Genomic DNA, 16,812 nt, shown 5'->3' with positions numbered 1-16,812 from the left:
CATTAAATGTGTTCCCTCCATCTCTCTCTCCCTCTCTCTCTCCCTCTCTCCTTCTCTCTCTCTCTCTCTCTCTCTCTCTCGCTCTCTCTCCCTCTCTCTCTCTCTCTCTCTGTCTCCCTCTCTCTCTCTCTATATATATATATCCCCCTTCTCTCCCTCTAAATGTATTCCCTCCATCTCTCTCTCCCTCTCCCCTTATCTCCCCCCCCCCCCCCCCCCCCCTCTCTCTCTCTCTCTCTCTTAGAGCCAGGCCAGAAGAATCCAATGGCTCAGTTGTATTATAAGAAAGTGAGCTACTCTCCGTACCAAGACAGAATCCCACTGCAGATTGTACGGGCGGAGGTGGATCTCTCTGCTGAGGAGAGGGCCTACCTCACTGCCGTTGAGAAAGGTAATAAAACACATTCACATTGTTGTTACCTCACAAAACATGGTATGCGAAAATATAGACCGTAAACCTTTAAATAAACGCAGCGTCTCCAATAGACGCCTTTCCTGTTTAATAACTGGGCAATGGCACACATTTCAGCAAACAAACACGGCAGGGCAAAATTAACTGTTTAAGAATTTACCATGAATTACCATAAATTGTTTACGAGTTATAATGTTTTATCTGTCACATGAAATAATTCAGTAATGACAACAACAACAAAAACCATGGTAATCATCCATTTTTATCGCAAGTAAGAAATGTCTGCTAGCCATTTGCTGCCAACAGCTGAGAACTGCTAGCCATTTGCTGCTAACAGCTGAGAACTGCTAGCCATTTGCTGCTAACAGCTGAGAACTGCTAGCCATTTGCTGCTAACAGCTGAGAACTGCTAGCCATTTGCTGCTAACAGCTGAGAACTGCTAGCCATTTGCTGCTAACAGCTGAGAACTGCTAGCCATATGCTGCTAACAGCTGAGAACTGCTAGCCATATGCTGCTAACAGCTGAGAACTGCTAGCTTACTGGCAAACACAAAAACTAGAAGTGGAGGTGTACGACAGCATGAACCTTAGCCCTAAACTACGCAAAATATATACAAAAGGTAGACTATATATACAAAAGTATGTGGACACCCCTTCAAATTAGTCGATTCGTCTGTTTCAGCCACACCCCTGGCTGACAAGAGTCTAAAATTGAGCCATGCAATCTCCATAGACAAACATTGACAGTAGAATGGCTCATACTGAAGAACTCAGTGACTTTCAACGTGGCACCGTCACATGATACCACCTTTCCAACAAGTGAGTTCGTCAAATTTCTGCCCTTCTAGAGCTGTTCCTGTCAACCATAAGCTCTGGTACTGTGAAGTGGAAATGTCCGTTGGACTGCCAGATTGCATTGGCACTATGCCCCAACTGTAAAGTTTGGTGGATGAGGAATAATGGCCTGGGGCTGTTTTACATGGTTCGGGCCCCTTAGTTCCAGCGAAGGGAAATCTAAATGCTACAACATACAAAGACATTCTAGAAGATTCTGTGCTTCCAACTTTGTGGCAACAATTTGGGGAAGGCCGTTTCCTGTTTCGGCATGACAATGCCCCCGTGCACAAAGCGAGGTCCATATAGAAATGGTTTGTCAAGATTGGTGTGGATGAACCTGACTGGCCTGCTTAGAGCCCTGACCTCAACCCCATCAAACACCTTTTGGGATGAATTGGAACCCCGACTGTGAGTCAGGCCTAATCGCCCAACATCAGCGCCTGACCTCACTAATGCTTTTGAGGCTGAATGGAACCAAGTTCTCCAAAGCAATGTTCCAACATCTAGTGGAAAGCCTTCCCAGAAGAGTGGAGGCTGTTATAGCAACAATGTTCCTACATCTAGTGGAAAGCCTTCCCAGAAGAGTGGAGGCTGTTATAGCAGCAATGTTCCAACATCTAGTGGAACGCCTTCCCAGAAGAGTGGAGGCTGTTATAGCAGCAATGTTCCTACATCTAGTGGAAAGCCTTCCCAGAAGAGTGGAGGCTGTTATTGCAGCAAAGGGGGGGACCAACTCCATATTAATGCCCATGATTTTGGAATGAGATGTTGGATGAGCAGGTGTCCACATACCTTTGGCCATGTAGTGTATCTCTCTCCTCCCTCTGTCCCCCTGTCCCCTAACCCTACCCTACCGTCCCCTAACCCTACCCTACTGTCCCCTAACCCTACCCCTCTGTCCCCTAACAATACCCTACTGTCCCCTAACCCTACCCTACTGTCCCCTAACCCTACCCTATTGTCCCCTAACCCTACCCTACTGTCCCATAACCCTACCCTACTGTCTCCTAACCCTACCCTACCGTCCCCTAACTCTACCCTACTGTCCCCTAACCCTACCCCTCTGTCCCCTAACCCTACCCTACTGTCCCCTAACCCTACCCTACTGTCCCCTAACCCTACCCTACCCTACCGTCCCCTAACCCTACCCTACTGTCCCCTAACCCTACCCCTCTGTCCCCTAACAATACCCTACTGTCCCCTAACCCTACCCTACTGTCCCCTAACCCTACCCTATTGTCCCCTAACCCTACCCTACTGTCCCCTAACCCTACCCTACTGTCCCCTAACCCTACCCCTCTGTCCCATAACCCTACCCTACTGTCCCCTAACCCTACCCTACTGTCCCCTAACCCTACCCTACTGTCCCCTAACCCTACCCTACTGTCCCCTAACCCTACCCTACTGTCCCCTAACCCTACCCCTCTGTCCCCTAACCCTACCCTACTGTCCCCTAATCCTACACCTCTGTCCCCTAACCCTACCCTACTGTCCCCTAACCCTACCCTACTGTCCCCTAACCCTACCCTACTGTCTCCTAACCCTACCCTACTGTCTCCAGGGGACTATGTTGATATGAAACATGGTCTGTCCCCTAACCCTACACCTCTGTCTCCAGGGGACTATGTTGGCGTGAAGCATGCGTTGCGTGAGGTGGAGGTATACTACAACATGGATGTGAACTGTCTGGACCCTCTGGGGCGGAGCGCGCTGCTCATCGCTATCGAGAACGAGAACCTGGAGGTGATGGAACTACTTCTGGACCACGGGGTTGCCACGGGAGACGCCCTGCTCTACGCCATACGGAAAGAGGTGGTGGGGGCCGTGGAGTTGCTGCTGTCTCATAGGAGACCTGGTGGAGAGAAACAGGTAGGGACTGTGGAGGTGCTGCTGTCTCATAGGAGACCTGATGGAGAGAAACAGGTAGGGACTGTGGAGGTGCTGCTGTCTCAATAGGATACCTAGTGGAGAGAAACAGGTAGGGACTTTGGAGGTGCTGCTGTCTCATAGGAGACCTGGTGGAGAGAAACAGGTAGGGACTGTGGAGGTGCTGCTGTCTCATAGGAGACCTGATGGAGAGAAACAGGTAGGGACTGTGGAGGTGCTGCTGTCTCATAGGAGACCTGGTGGAGAGAAACAGGTAGGGACTGTGGAGGTGCTGCTGTCTCAATAGGAGACCTGGTGGAGAGAAACAGGTAGGGACTGTGGAGGTGCTGCTGTCTCATAGGAGACCTGATGGAGAGAAACAGGTAGGGACTGTGCAGGTGCTGCTGTCTCATAGGAGACCTAGTGGAGAGAAACAGGTAGGGACTGTGGAGGTGCTGCTGTCTCATAGGAGACCTAGTGGAGAGACACAGGTAGGGACTGTGGAGGTGCTGCTGTCTCATAGGAGACCTGGTGGAGAGAAACAGGTAGGGACTGTGGAGGTGCTGCTGTCTCAATAGGAGACCTGGTGGAGAGAAACAGGTAGGGACTGTGGAGTTGCTGCTGTCTCATAGGAGACCTAGTGGAGAGAAACAGGTAGGGACTGTGGAGGTGCTTCTGTCTCATAGGAGACCTGGTGGAGAGAAACAGGTAGGGACTGTGGAGGTGCTGCTGTCTCAATAGGAGACCTGGTGGAGAGAAACAGGTAGGGACTGTGTAGGTGCTGCTGTCTCATAGGAGACCTAGTGGAGAGAAACAGGTAGGGACTGTGGAGGTGCTGCTGTCTCATAGGAGACCTGGTGGAGAGAAACAGGTAGGGACTGTGGAGGTGCTGCTGTCTCATAGGAGACCTGGTGGAGAGAAACAGGTAGGGACTGTGAAGGTGCTGCTGTCTCATAGGAGACCTGGTGGACAGAAACAGGCAGGGTCTGTGGAGGTGCTGCTGTCTCATAGGAGACCTGGTGGAGAGAAACAGGTAGGGACTGTGGAGGTGCTGCTGTCTCATAGGAGACCTGGTGGAGAGAAACAGGTAGGGACTGTGGAGGTGCTGCTGTCTCAATAGGAGACCTGGTGTGTGTGTGTGTGTGTGTGTGTGTGTGTGTGTGTGTGTGTGTGTGTGTGTGTGTGTGTGTGTGTGTGTGTGTGTGTGTGTGTGTGTGTGTGTGTGTGTGTGTGTGTGTGTGTGTGAGAGAGAGAGAATCGCAGTGTAAGTGAATGTAATTGAATGTTTAAGGGATTATACATTCACTATATAGTGATACCAATAATCCACTATACCAATAACCCACTCTCTGTCACTCTCTACTGTCTTTCATTTTCAACCCCACTCTCTCCTCTGCAAGGTCCTTTCTCAGGTCTTTTGTTTGGTCTTTTCCTCCTCTCTTACTCTCTCCTCTCCCTCCTCTCTTCCTCTCTCCTCTCCCTCCTCTCTTCCACTCTCCTCTCCCTCCTCTCTTCCTCTCTCCTCTCCCTCCTCTCTTCCTCTCTCCTCTCCCTCCTCTCTTCCACTCTCCTCTCCCTCCTCTCTTCCTCTCTCCTCTCCCTCCTCTCTTCCTCTCTCCTCTCCCTCCTCTCTTCCACTCTCCTCTCCCTCCTCTCTTCCTCTCTCCTCTCCCTCCTCTCTTCCTCTCTCCTCTCCCTCCTCTCTTCCTCTCTCCTCTCTCCTCTCTTCCTCTCTCCTCTCCCTCCTCTCTTCCTCTCTCCTCTCCCTCCTCTCTTCCTCTCTCCTCTCCCTCCTCTCTTCCTCTCTCCTCTCCCTCCTCTCTTCCACTCTCCTCTCCCTCCTCTCTTCCTCTCTCCTCTCTCCTCTCTTCCTCTCTCCTCTCCCTCCTCTCTTCCTCTCTCCTCTCCCTCCTCTCTTCCTCTCTCCTCTCCCTCCTCTCTTCCTCTCTCCTCTCCCTCCTCTCTTCCTCTCTCCTCTCCCTCCTCTCTTCCACTCTCCTCTCCCTCCTCTCTTCCTCTCTCCTCTCTCCTCTCTTCCTCTCTCCTCTCCCTCCTCTCTTCCTCTCTCCTCTCCCTCCTCTCTTCCTCTCTCCTCTCCCTCCTCTCTTCCTCTCTCCTCTCCCTCCTCTCTTCCTCTCTCCTCTCCCTCCTCTCTTCCTCTCTCCTCTCCCTCCTCTCTTCCTCCCAGGTCCCATCCCTGATGATGGACAGTCAGTTCTCAGAGTTTACTCCAGACATAACTCCAGTCATCCTGGCAGCTCACACCAACAACTATGAGATCATTAAACTACTGGTCCAGAGAAAAGTCACAATTCCCAGACCCCACCAGATACGATGTGACTGTGTCGAGTGTGCCTCCAGCTCAGAGGTGTGATGGGAATTATTGTAAAATATAAGTGTTTTTTACTTTTACATACCTTTTTGTAATGATAATGTTTATTGTTTCCTTTCACGATATAACAACAATGCAATTCAATTACATTTGGCAACACACACACACACACACACACACACACACACACACACACAACCACACACACACACACACACACACACACACACACACACACACACACACACAAACACGCTCTGCCATGCCACAACCCCACTCCAAAACTGACCAAATAAAAAACATTATTCATTAACTCACACACAACACCCCACAATGACAATGCGAAAACAACTCTTTGTTTCTTGGGACCCATGTAATGCTTTGTAGGTTAGCGGAAAAACTTGAAATCAGCCCTTGTCTTAACAGGAAGCCAGTGTAGGGAGGCTAGCACTGGGGTAATATGATCAAATGTTTTGGTTCTAGTCAAGATTCTAGAAGTCGTGTTTAGCACTAACTGAAGTTTATTTAGTGCTTTATCCGGCCGGGTAGCCGGAAAGTAGAGTATTGCAGTAGTCTAATCTAGAAGAGACAAAAGCATGGATACATTTTTCTGCATCATTTTTGGACAGAAAGTTTCAGATTTTTGCAATGTTACGTAGATGGAAAAAAGCTGTCCTTGAAACAGTCTTGATATGTTCGTCAAAAGAGAAATCAGGGTCCAGAGTAACGCCGAGGTCCTTCACAGTTTTATTTGAGACGTCAGTACTACCATCAAGATTAATTGTCAGATTCAACAGAAGATCTCTTTGTTTCTTGGGACCTAGAACTAGTATCTCTGTTTTGTCCGAGTTTAAAAGTAGAAAGTTTGCAGCCAACCACTTCCTTATGTCTGAAACACATGCTTCTAGCGAGGGCAGTTTTGGGGCTTCACCGTGTTTCATCAAAATGTACAGCTGTGTGTCGTCCGCATAGCAGTGAAAGTTAACATTATGTTTTCGGATGACATCACCAAGAGGTAAAATATACAATGAAAACAATAGTGGTCCTAAAATGGAGCCTTGAGGAACACCGAAATGTACAGTTGATTTGTCAGAGGACAAACCATTCTCAGAGACAAACTGATATTTTCTGGGTCAAGATTTGTTTTTTTCAAAATAAACTTTATTGGTGGAAAGGGAGCCATTATTTATGTTCAACATAGGAGGGCCAAGCACAGGAAGCAGCTCTTTCAGATGTTTAGTTGGAATAGGGTCCAGTATGCAGCTTGAAGGTTTAGAGGCCATGACTATTTTCATCATTGTGTCAAGAGATATAGTACTAAAACACTTGAGCGTCTCTCTTGATCCTTCGTCCTGGCAGTGTTGTGCAGACTCAGGACAACTGAGCTTTGGAGAAATACGCTGTCACGCCCTGACCTTAGAGAGCCGTTTTATTTCTCTATTTGGTTAGGTCAGGGTGTGATTTGGGTGGGTGTTCTATGTTTTCTATTTCTTTGTTCCCAATCAGAGGCAGCTGTCTATCGTTGTCTCTGATTTGGAATCATACTTAGGCAGCCTTTTTTCCCACCTAATGTTGTGGATAATTATTTATTTTCTGTGTGTGTTTGTGTGCGGTCGGTTTCTGTTTACCAGTTTTGTTGTGAAGGTTTCACTTCATTAAAGATGTGGAACTACATACACGCTGCTCCTTGGCTCATCAATGAGAGTTTGAAGACAGTGAGCGTGACATACGCAGATTTAAAGAAGGAGTCTGTCATTTGCTTTCTAATAATCATGATCTTTTCGTTGCTTTTTAGTTAGCTTTGCGACAATATAAAAAATATATTTGGGATTGTTCTTATATTAAATTTTAATCTCCTCAATTAAGTTGGAAAAATAGGATGATCGAGCAGCAGTGAGGGCTCTTCGATACTGCACGGTACTGTCTTTCCAAGCTAGTCGGAAGACTTCCAGTTTGGTGTGGCGCCATTTCCGTTCCAATTTTCTGGAAGCTTGCTTCAGAGCTCGGGTATTTTCTGTGTACCAGGGAGCTAGTTTCTTATGAGAAATGTTTTTAGTTTTTAGGGGTGTGACTGCATCTAGGGTATTACGCAAGGTTAAATTGAGTTCCTCAGTTAGGTTGTTTACTGATTTTTGTCCTCTGACGTTTTTGGGTAGGTGGAGGGAGTCTGGAAGGGCATCTAGGAATCTTTGGGTTGTCTGAGAATTTATAGTACGACTTTTGATGCTCCTTGGTTGGGGTCTGAGCAGATGATTTGTTGCGATTGCAAACGCAATAAAATGGTGGTCCGATAGTCCAGGATTATGAGGAAAAACATTAAGATCCACAACATTTAATCCACGGAACAAAACTAGGTCCAGAGTATGACCGTGGCAGTGAGTGGGTCCAGAGACATGTTGGATAAAACCCACTGAGTCGATGATGGCTCCGAAAGCCTTTTGGAGTGGGTCTGTGGACTTTTCCATGTGAATATTAAAGTCACCAAAAATGTGAATATTATCTGCCATGACTACAAGGTCCAATAGGAATTCAGGGAACTCGGTGAGGAACGCTGTATATGGCCCAGGAGGCCTGTAAACAGTAGCTATTAAAAGTGATTGAGTTGCTGATTCAAAAGACGAAAACACAGTCGGTTTTTCTTTTTGTAAATTGAAATTTGCTATCATAAATGTTAGCAACACCTCCGCCTTTGCGGGATGCACGGGGGATATGGTCACTAGTGTAACCAGGAGGTGAGGCCTCATTGTCATGCGTAGGTGTAATAGGTGGCAGGGAAGTCAGGCGCAGGAGAGTCAAATGGAGTGTAAAATGGAGTCTTTTAATAAAGTCCACGGAGTATGCTCCATAACACTAAATGTACATAAACATGGGTATGAGGACCCGACGCACACTTATACAACAATCACACTACACTGACAATAAAACAATCTCTGACAAAGACATGAGGGGAAACAGAGGGTTAAATACACAACAGGTAATGAATGGGATTGAAAACAGGTGTATGGGAAGACAAGACAAAACCAATGGAAAATGAAAAAAAGGATCAATGATGGCTAGAAGGCCGGTGACGTCGAACGCCGAGCACCGCCCGAACAAGGAGAGGCAACGACTTCGGCAGAAGTCGTGACACTCATTTAACACAGTAAATTCATCAAGCTTAAGCCATGTTTTAGTCAGGCCAATCAGATCAAGATTATGACCAGTGATTACTTCATTGACTATAACTGCCTTGGAAGTGAGGGATCTAACATTAAGTAACCCTATTTTGAGATCTGAGGTATCACGATCTCTTTCAATAATGACAGGAATGGAGGAGGTCTTTATCCTAGTGAGATTGCTAAAGCGAACACCGCCATGTTTAGTTTTGCCCAACCCAGGTCAAGGCACAGACATGGTCTCAATGTGGATAGCTGAGCTGACTACACTGACTGTGCTAGTGGCAGACTCCACTAAGCTGGCAGGCTGGCTAACAGCCTGCTGCCTGGCCTGCACCCTATTTCATTGTGGAGGTAAGGGAGATAAGAGCCCTGATATCCTCTCTTCTTGGTTGTTGAGAGTGTACACTTTTTTTTCAGTGTGTTTTATTTTCAGCCACTTCTTCCCCCACGGTGCGTTTTATTTCAGCCACATCTTCCCCACGGTGTGTTTAATTTCAGCCACATTTCAGCCACAACAACTTTTGGGAACATGCAAACACTGGAGGGGCAGACGACCCTGGTACTGGAGGGGCAGATGACCCTGGTACTGGAGGGGCAGATGACCCTGGTACTGGAGGGGCAGACGACCCTGGTACTGGAGGGGCAGATGACCCTGGTACTGGAGGGGCAGACAACTCTGGTACTGGAGGGGCAGATGACCCTGGTACTGGAGGGGCAGACGCTTTTCCTGTTTATGATTTAACAAACCTGGAAGACCAGGCACCCCTATTCCTGTAGGTGGACAGCCTTCGTCACACCAGGTCTCGCTCATCCTCTCCTCTCCTCTCTGTCCTCCCTGTAGGTGGACAGCCTTCGTCACTCCAGGTCTCGTCTGAACATCTATAAGGCGCTGGCCTCTCCCTCGCTCATCTCTCTCTCCAGTGAAGACCCCATCCTCACGGCCTTCAGACTGGGCTGGGAACTCAAAGAGCTCAGCAAGGTCTGTTTCCCCAGCAGATTAAATCACACATGAAGGGTTATATAGCCTTTATAAGTGGTTACAACCAGTGTATTACTGTTTATTCCTCTTCCTAGGTGGAGAATGAGTTTCGTCAGGAATATGAGGAGCTGTCTCAGCAGTGTAAGCTGTTTGCTAAAGACCTGTTGGACCAGGCTAGGAGCAGCAGAGAGCTGGAGACTATACTGAACCACAGAGATGACAGTGAAGAACTGGACCCTAGAGAGACCAGCCACGACCTGGCCAAACTCAAACTGGCCATCAAATACCAACACAAAGAGGTAGGACATATTATCTTCTTGTGGCTGCAGGGGCAGTATTGAGTAGCTTGGATGAAAGGTGCCCAGAGGTGCCCAGAGTAAACTGTCTGCTACTCAGGCCCAGTTGCTAATATATGCATATTATTAGTAGATTTGGATAGAAAACACTCTGAAGTTTCTAAAACTGTTTGAATGATGTCTGTGAGTATAACAGATTCGAACTTGCAACCTTTGGTTACTAGTCCAACACTCTAACCACTAGGCTACGCTGCCGCAGGTAGGTGTAAGGTAGATGTCTTTTGATGCTTGAGAATGTGTTGTTGCTTCTCAGAAAAGGGATTTGTTAGAAGTTGAGGAATATTAGATGGAGGGAAGATGAAAGGAGGAAAGGAGAAGGGTGGAGAGGGGCCCCTCGCTAGCTCTCCTCACCTCTCCCAAGCTCTCCTCTGTCTGTCTGCCTGCCTGCCTGCCTGCCTGCCTGCCTGCCTGCCTGCCTGTCTGCCTGTCTGCCTGCCTGTCTGTCTGTCTGTCTGTCTGTCTTTTTTTACCCCCCTCTCTTTAGGAAACTGTTTGTATGTAATAAAAGACACTGCCTCCCTGCCTCCATTCTCTTCTTTCTGTCTCCTCTGTCTCTTCCATCTCACTTTTGAGTCCCCATGCCACTGTACGGTCTGACAGAAAGCAGAGGGAGTCCACAGAGTGTAGTATAGTACAGGAGAGGACTTACTAGTCTGTCATTCTGTCATTACACACAGAGAGAAGGTAGAATAGGGATTTAGAAGAAGTACAAAGCTGTCTAGAAAGGGAAGGAGAGATGGGTGGAGAGATGGGGGTAGAGAGGGGGAGAGAGGGACACTAGACTGTCACTACTCAGAAGCAGATCCGGTGGCTGGAGGGTGCCAAGGACCCATTTCTCATCTTCACCGACCATCGGAACCTGGAGTACATATGGAGAGCAAGGCGGTTGAACTCACAACAAGCAAGGTGGGCCCTTTTCTTCATTCGATTTTTTGAGAGGTTCCTGTCCTGATGCACCCAACATTCCGCCCTTCCGAGTCATTGCCCCTATGCTTTGGGACGTAGAAGGCTTGGGAGAGGGAACCCGCGCCTGCTACCTGTCCTCCAGAGTGCCCCTACGTTCCCACGGGGAATTAGGGGAATTATGGATTGGCTGTTGACCTGGGCACACACATCTCTCCTCACTGGACACTCAGATATCACCCTCAATATTCAATCTATCTCCGGAAAGTACTGGTGGCCCTCCTTGGCGAAGGACATTGCTCGCTATTTCAACTCCTGCCTGTATGTGCCCTGCGGGGGAAACTCCTTCCCCTTCCCGTTCCTCAGCGGCCTTGGTCTCATCTGTCCAATTATTTTGTCACGGATCTCCCCTCTTCTGATGGTTTCACTACTATTATGGTTGTTGTGGACAGAATTTCTCAATCCTGCCGTTTTATCCCTCTCTCTGCTCTCCCTACCGCTCTTCAGGTCTCCGACCGTGGCCCCTAATTCACATCACAGGAGTGCCTTCATGGAGAAGCTTGGGGTCACGGTCAACCTCACTTCCGGGTACCGGCCTCAGTCCAAAGGGCAGGTAGAGAGGATGAACCAAGAGCTGGGGAGGTTCTTTAGGAGTCACTGCCAGGACCGGCAGGGTGAGTGGGCACGATTCCTTCCCTGGGCAGATTATGCCCAGAATTCACCGCGTCACTCCTCCACCGGGCTGATCCCCTTCCAGTGTGTCCTTGGATATCAGCCAGCCCCGACTCTGTGGACCCCGAGCTAGACCGAAGCTCCTGCAGTGGATGATTGGTTAGATGCGCAGAGGAGGTTTGGAACGATGCCCACATGAGGCTCAAGAGTGTTGTCCGCCTCCAGAAGGAACAGGCTCCTGAACACGCCACCGCAGTGAGGCTTGCGTGTTCCATCCTGGTGATCGCGTGATCGCTCTCCACCAGGAACCTCCCGCTCCACCTGCCTTGTAAGAATTTGAGCCCCCGGTTTGTTGGGGCCTTTCAAGGTCCTCTGGAGGGTCAACGAGATCACCTATAGATTACAGCTCCCCACTAACTACTAACCACTTACTATCTCATCCTCTTTTCATGTTTCCGTCATGTTTCCGTCCTCAGGCCGGATCCTGGTCCCCTGGCTTGTGCTACACCCCTCCGCCTCCCCTGGACATCGATGGGCACCATCCCAACAAGTGTTATTTAACGTTAATCTTATTTTGACACAAGCAAAGATCAAAACCGCATTCCATAGCTAGCTGACAATTCTTCGTGGCTATCTAGCTACCTAAAAGTAGTAGCTAGCCAGTTAGCCCTATTGACTTACTACAGGCTTACCAATTCACTGAACCTTCTTCCAGCCAAGACAACGACATGTCTTCTTCTCTTCCTCCTCTCTCCTCCTCCCTCCATGTCTTCTCCTCTTCCTCCTCTCCTCCATATCTTCTCCTCTTCCTCCTCTCCTTCTCCCCTTCATGTCTTCTACTCTTCCTCCTCTCCCCTCCTCCCTCCATGTCTTCTCCTCTTCCTCCTCTCCTCCATGTCTTCTCCTCTTCCTCCTCTCCTTCTCCCCTCCATGTCTTCTACTCTTCCTCCTCTCCCCTCCTCCCTCCATGTCTTCTCCTCTTCCTCCTCTCCTCCATGTCTTCTCCTCTTCCTCCTCTCCTCCTCCCCTCCATGTCTTCTACTCTTCCTCCTCTCCTCCATGTCTTCTCCTCTTCCTCATCTCCTCCTCCCCTCCATGTCTTCTCCTCTTCCTCCTCCCCTCCATGTCTTCTCCTCTTCCTCCTCTCCTTCTCCCCTCCATGTCTTCTACTCTTCCTCCTCTCCCCTCCTCCCTCCATGTCTTCTTCTCTTCCTCCTCTCCTCCATGTCTTCTCCTCTTCCACCTCTCCTTCTCCCCTTCATGTCTTCTACTCTTCCTCCTCTCCCCTCCTCCCTCCATGTCTTCTCCTCTTCCTCCTCTCCTCCATGTCTTCTCCTCTTCCTCCTCTCCTCCTCCCCTCCATGTCTTCTCCTCTTCCTCCTCTCCTCCAAGTCTTCTCCTCTTCCTCCTCTCCTCCATGTCTTCTCCTCTTCCTCCTCTCCTCCATGTCTTCCTCCTGCTGGGGAGAGAGGGAGGGAGAGAGGGAGGGAAAGAAGGAGAGATCGAGAGAGAGATCTTCTCTCCCCAGTTGCTTGTTAAGCTGTTCAGTTATCTTGCAGGAAGTGTAGTAACATCATATCTGTCTGTGATAACATTAGTACTGTGTAATGTGTAGGACTATAGGCAGTCAGGTCACCCTTGAAACAAGTCAGTGTTCAACGTCTATCCATGTCTGAGGACGTCAGGAGATGGCCACTAGGGGCAACAGTGGGTGCTGTTACCGTCAAGTAGGTTTCGGTTTTGACGGTGGCAGATTTGCGTACTCATCTGCCTCTCACAAACACGATGATGTTCTCCGTTTTGCTCTACGGCCCCCAGAAGTATATCGGGACTCGTCTGAAGGTAACCCAGACAAACTTAAGGAAGGATGGAGGTATTTATGTGGCCCAAAAAATATTGGGTTAAACTTTGCCTCTGGTTCCAAAGGTACATTTGATTCCAGCAATAGAAAGTAGTTTTTGATATTTTTGTTTGAACCCAAACCTTAAACCTTACCTTAACCATTCAGAGTTAACGCCTAACCTGAACCCTAAACACTTTTAAATTTGACGTTTGGAGCAACTTCAAAATGTCCTTTTGTCTGTAGCGTCTGAACCATTTGAGCCAATAGGAGTGTTCCTCTGTCTGTGTTCTCTTCCCCATTGGCCAGTCTGATATTTCGCTTTTTCTTTGCAACTCTGCCTAGAAGGCCAGCATCCCGGAGTCGCATCTTCACTGTTGACGTTGAGACTGGTGTTTTTAGGTACTATTTAATGAAGCTGCCAGTTGAGGATTTGTGAGGCATCTGTTTCTCAAACTAGACACTCTAATGTACTTGTCCTCTTGCTCAGTTGTGCACCGGGGCCTCCCACCCATCTTTCTATTCTGGTTAGAGCCAGTTTGCTCTGTTCTGTGAAGGGAGCAGTACACAGCGTTGTACGAGATCTTCAGTTTCTTAGCAATTACTCACATGGAATAGCCTTCATTTCTCAGAACAAGAATAGACTGACGAGATTCAGAAGAAAGTTATTTGTTTCTGGCCATTTTGAGCCTGTAATCGAACCCACAAATGCTGATGCTCCAGATACTCAACTAGTCTAAAGAAGGACAGTTTTATTGCTTCTTTAATCAGGACAACAGTTTTCAGCTGTGCTAACATAATTGCAAAGTGATTTTCTAATGATCAATTAGCCTTTTAAAATGATAAACTTGGATTAGGTAACACAACTTGCCATTGGAACACAGGAGTGGTGGTTGCTGATAATGGGCCCCTGTTTCCAGCTCCAATAGTCATTTACAAAATTATCAATGTCTACACTATATTTCTGATCAATTTGATGTTATTTTAAAGGACAAAAAATTTGCTTTTCTTTCAAAAACAAGGACATTCTTAAATGACCCCAAACTCTTGAACGGTAGTGTATATATATATATATATATATATATATATACATATATATATATATATATATATATATATATATACAGTGGGGAGAACAAGTATTTGACACACTGCCGATTTTGCAGGTTTTCCTACTTACAAAGCATGTAGAGGTCTGTCATTTTTATCATGGGTACACTTCAACTGTGAGAGACGGAATCTAAAACAAAAATCCAGAAAATCACATTGTATGATTTTTAAGTAATTAATTTGCATTTTATTGCATGACATAAGTATTTGATTACCTACCAACCAGTAAGAATTCCGGCTCTCACAGACCTTTTAATTTTTCTTTAAAAGGCGCTCCTGTTCTCCACTCATTACCTGTATTAACTGCACCTGTCTGAACTCGTTACCTGTATAAAAGACACCTGTCCACACACTCAATCAAACAGACTCCGACCCCTCCACAATGGCCAAGACCAGACAGCTGTGTAAGGACATCAGGGATAGAATTGTAGACCTGCACAATGCTGGGATGGGCTACAGGACAATAGGCAAGCAGCTTGGTGAGAAGGAAACAACTGTTGGCGCAATTATTCGAAAATGGATGAAGTTCAAGATGACTGTCAATCACCCTCGGTCTGGGGCTCCATGCAAGATCTCACCTCGTGGGGCATCAATGATCATGAGGAAGATGAGGGATTAGCCCAGAACTACACGGCAGGACCTGGTCAATGACCTGAAGAGAGCTGGGACCACAGTCTCAAAGATAACCATTAGTAACACACTACGCCGTCATGGATTAAAATCCTGCTGCGCACGCAAGGTCCCCCTGCTCAAGCCAGCGCATGTCCAGGCCCGTCTGAAGTTTGCCAATGTCCATCTGGATGATCCAGAGGAGGAATGGGAGAAGGTCATGTGGTCTGATGAGACAAAAATAGAGCTTTTTGGTCTAAACTCCACTCGCCGTGTTTGGAGGTAGAAGAAGGATGAGTACAACACCAAGAACACCATCCCAACCGTGAAGCATGGAGGTGGAAACATCATTCTTTGGGGATGCTTTTCTGCAAAGGGGACAGTACGACTGCACCGTATTGAGGGGAGGATGGATGAGGCCATGTATCGCGAGATCTTGGCCAACAACCTCCTTCCCTCAGTACGAGCATTGAAGATGGGTCGTGGCTGGGTCTTCCAGCATGACAACGACCCGAAACACACAGCCAGGGCAACTAAGGAGTGGCTCCGTAAGTAGCATCTCAAGGTCCTGGAGTGGCCTAGCCAGTCTCCAGACCTGAACCCAATAGAACATCTTTGGAGGGAGCTGAAAGTCTGTATTGCCCAGCTACAGCCCCGAAACCTGAAGGATCTGGAGAAGGTCTGCATGGAGGAGTGGGCCAAAATCCCTGCTGCAGTGTGTGCAAACCTGGTCAAGAACTACAGGAAGCGTATGATCTCTGTAATTGCAAACAAAGGTTTCTGTACCAAATATTAACTTCTGCTTTTCTGATGTAAAATACTTATGCTTATGTCATGCAATAAAATGCAAATTAAGTACTTAAAAATCATACAATGTGATTTTCTGGATTTTTGTTTTAGATTCCGTCTCTCACAGTTGAAGTGTACCTCTGATAAGAATTACTGACCTCTCTACATGCTTTGTAAGTTGGAAAACCTGCAAAATCGGCAGTGTATCAAATACTTGTTCTCCCCAATGTATATATCCTGAGCTTCTTATATCTCCTAGATATAGGACAGACACTTCAAGACCTGTGTTTGTTTTGTCATTTATGAATGTGTTATCCGTTGTGTTTCTAGGTGCTATAGTAGTAAAGGCCAAATTCATTATTTTATCAAATAATTTTGTTATATTAAAGGGGTCCTAAATTCTAAATCAAAGAGTTAAATAATAAATAGTTTTAACCATGTAAAAACAATTCAATGTATTAGTTTAGTATGTTTTAAGAAACATGGATGAACGTTTAATTCTGACGTGAGACTGTGAGACCTAGTTGCTATAGGTGTTTTTGTTCAAATGTCTTTAAATGTCTTTAAAGGAGAAAAATCTATAGTTGTGTCTGTGTGTGTTCATGTTGTCGAGTTCATCACATCGACGGTAGTATAAATCAAGTTTTGATAAATGTTTTGGGAATGAGTTTTAAGTCTTGACAGACAAGGCAATACAACATTAGCATATTCTACAGTGAACAACTGTAGAGGCTTTTTAATCAGTTAAAGTCCTGGGATTTACGAACGGTACTAAGGTCATGTTTTATTATGTTAGAATGGACAGATACAATCAAAGTCTCTAACAGGGGATAATTTACAACCACAGTCCCTCCCCTCTCTTTCTTTCTCTCTGGGCTTTTACTTTTACTGAGATTAAAGAAAACACTTTCAAGAAAATAGTTGTCATCTTTCTTCTTTTGTCTCAAC

The 16,812-nt window shown here is 47.1% G+C and overlaps 1 protein-coding gene across 1 annotated transcript; it reads left to right on the top strand.

Moving 5' to 3' along the window:
* Nucleotides 1-244: 244 nt before the first annotated feature.
* On the top strand, nucleotides 245-11,672 carry LOC139400773 (short transient receptor potential channel 5-like; the record flags this gene model as incomplete). Its single annotated transcript, XM_071145420.1, has 8 exons — nucleotides 245-391; nucleotides 2,869-3,119; nucleotides 5,305-5,484; nucleotides 9,448-9,585; nucleotides 9,681-9,884; nucleotides 11,113-11,165; nucleotides 11,352-11,518; nucleotides 11,602-11,672. Coding segments are annotated over 8 exons (1,211 nt in total), but the record flags the coding sequence as incomplete, so codon positions are not given.
* Nucleotides 11,673-16,812: the final 5,140 nt, after the last annotated feature.

Source organism: Oncorhynchus clarkii, unplaced genomic scaffold (assembly GCF_045791955.1).
Source record: "Oncorhynchus clarkii lewisi isolate Uvic-CL-2024 unplaced genomic scaffold, UVic_Ocla_1.0 unplaced_contig_4998_pilon_pilon, whole genome shotgun sequence".
In the NCBI taxonomy this organism is placed as follows: domain Eukaryota; kingdom Metazoa; phylum Chordata; class Actinopteri; order Salmoniformes; family Salmonidae; genus Oncorhynchus; species Oncorhynchus clarkii.
Note: the sequence above shows the minus strand (reverse complement) of the source record. Positions and strands in the feature narration are given on the sequence as shown.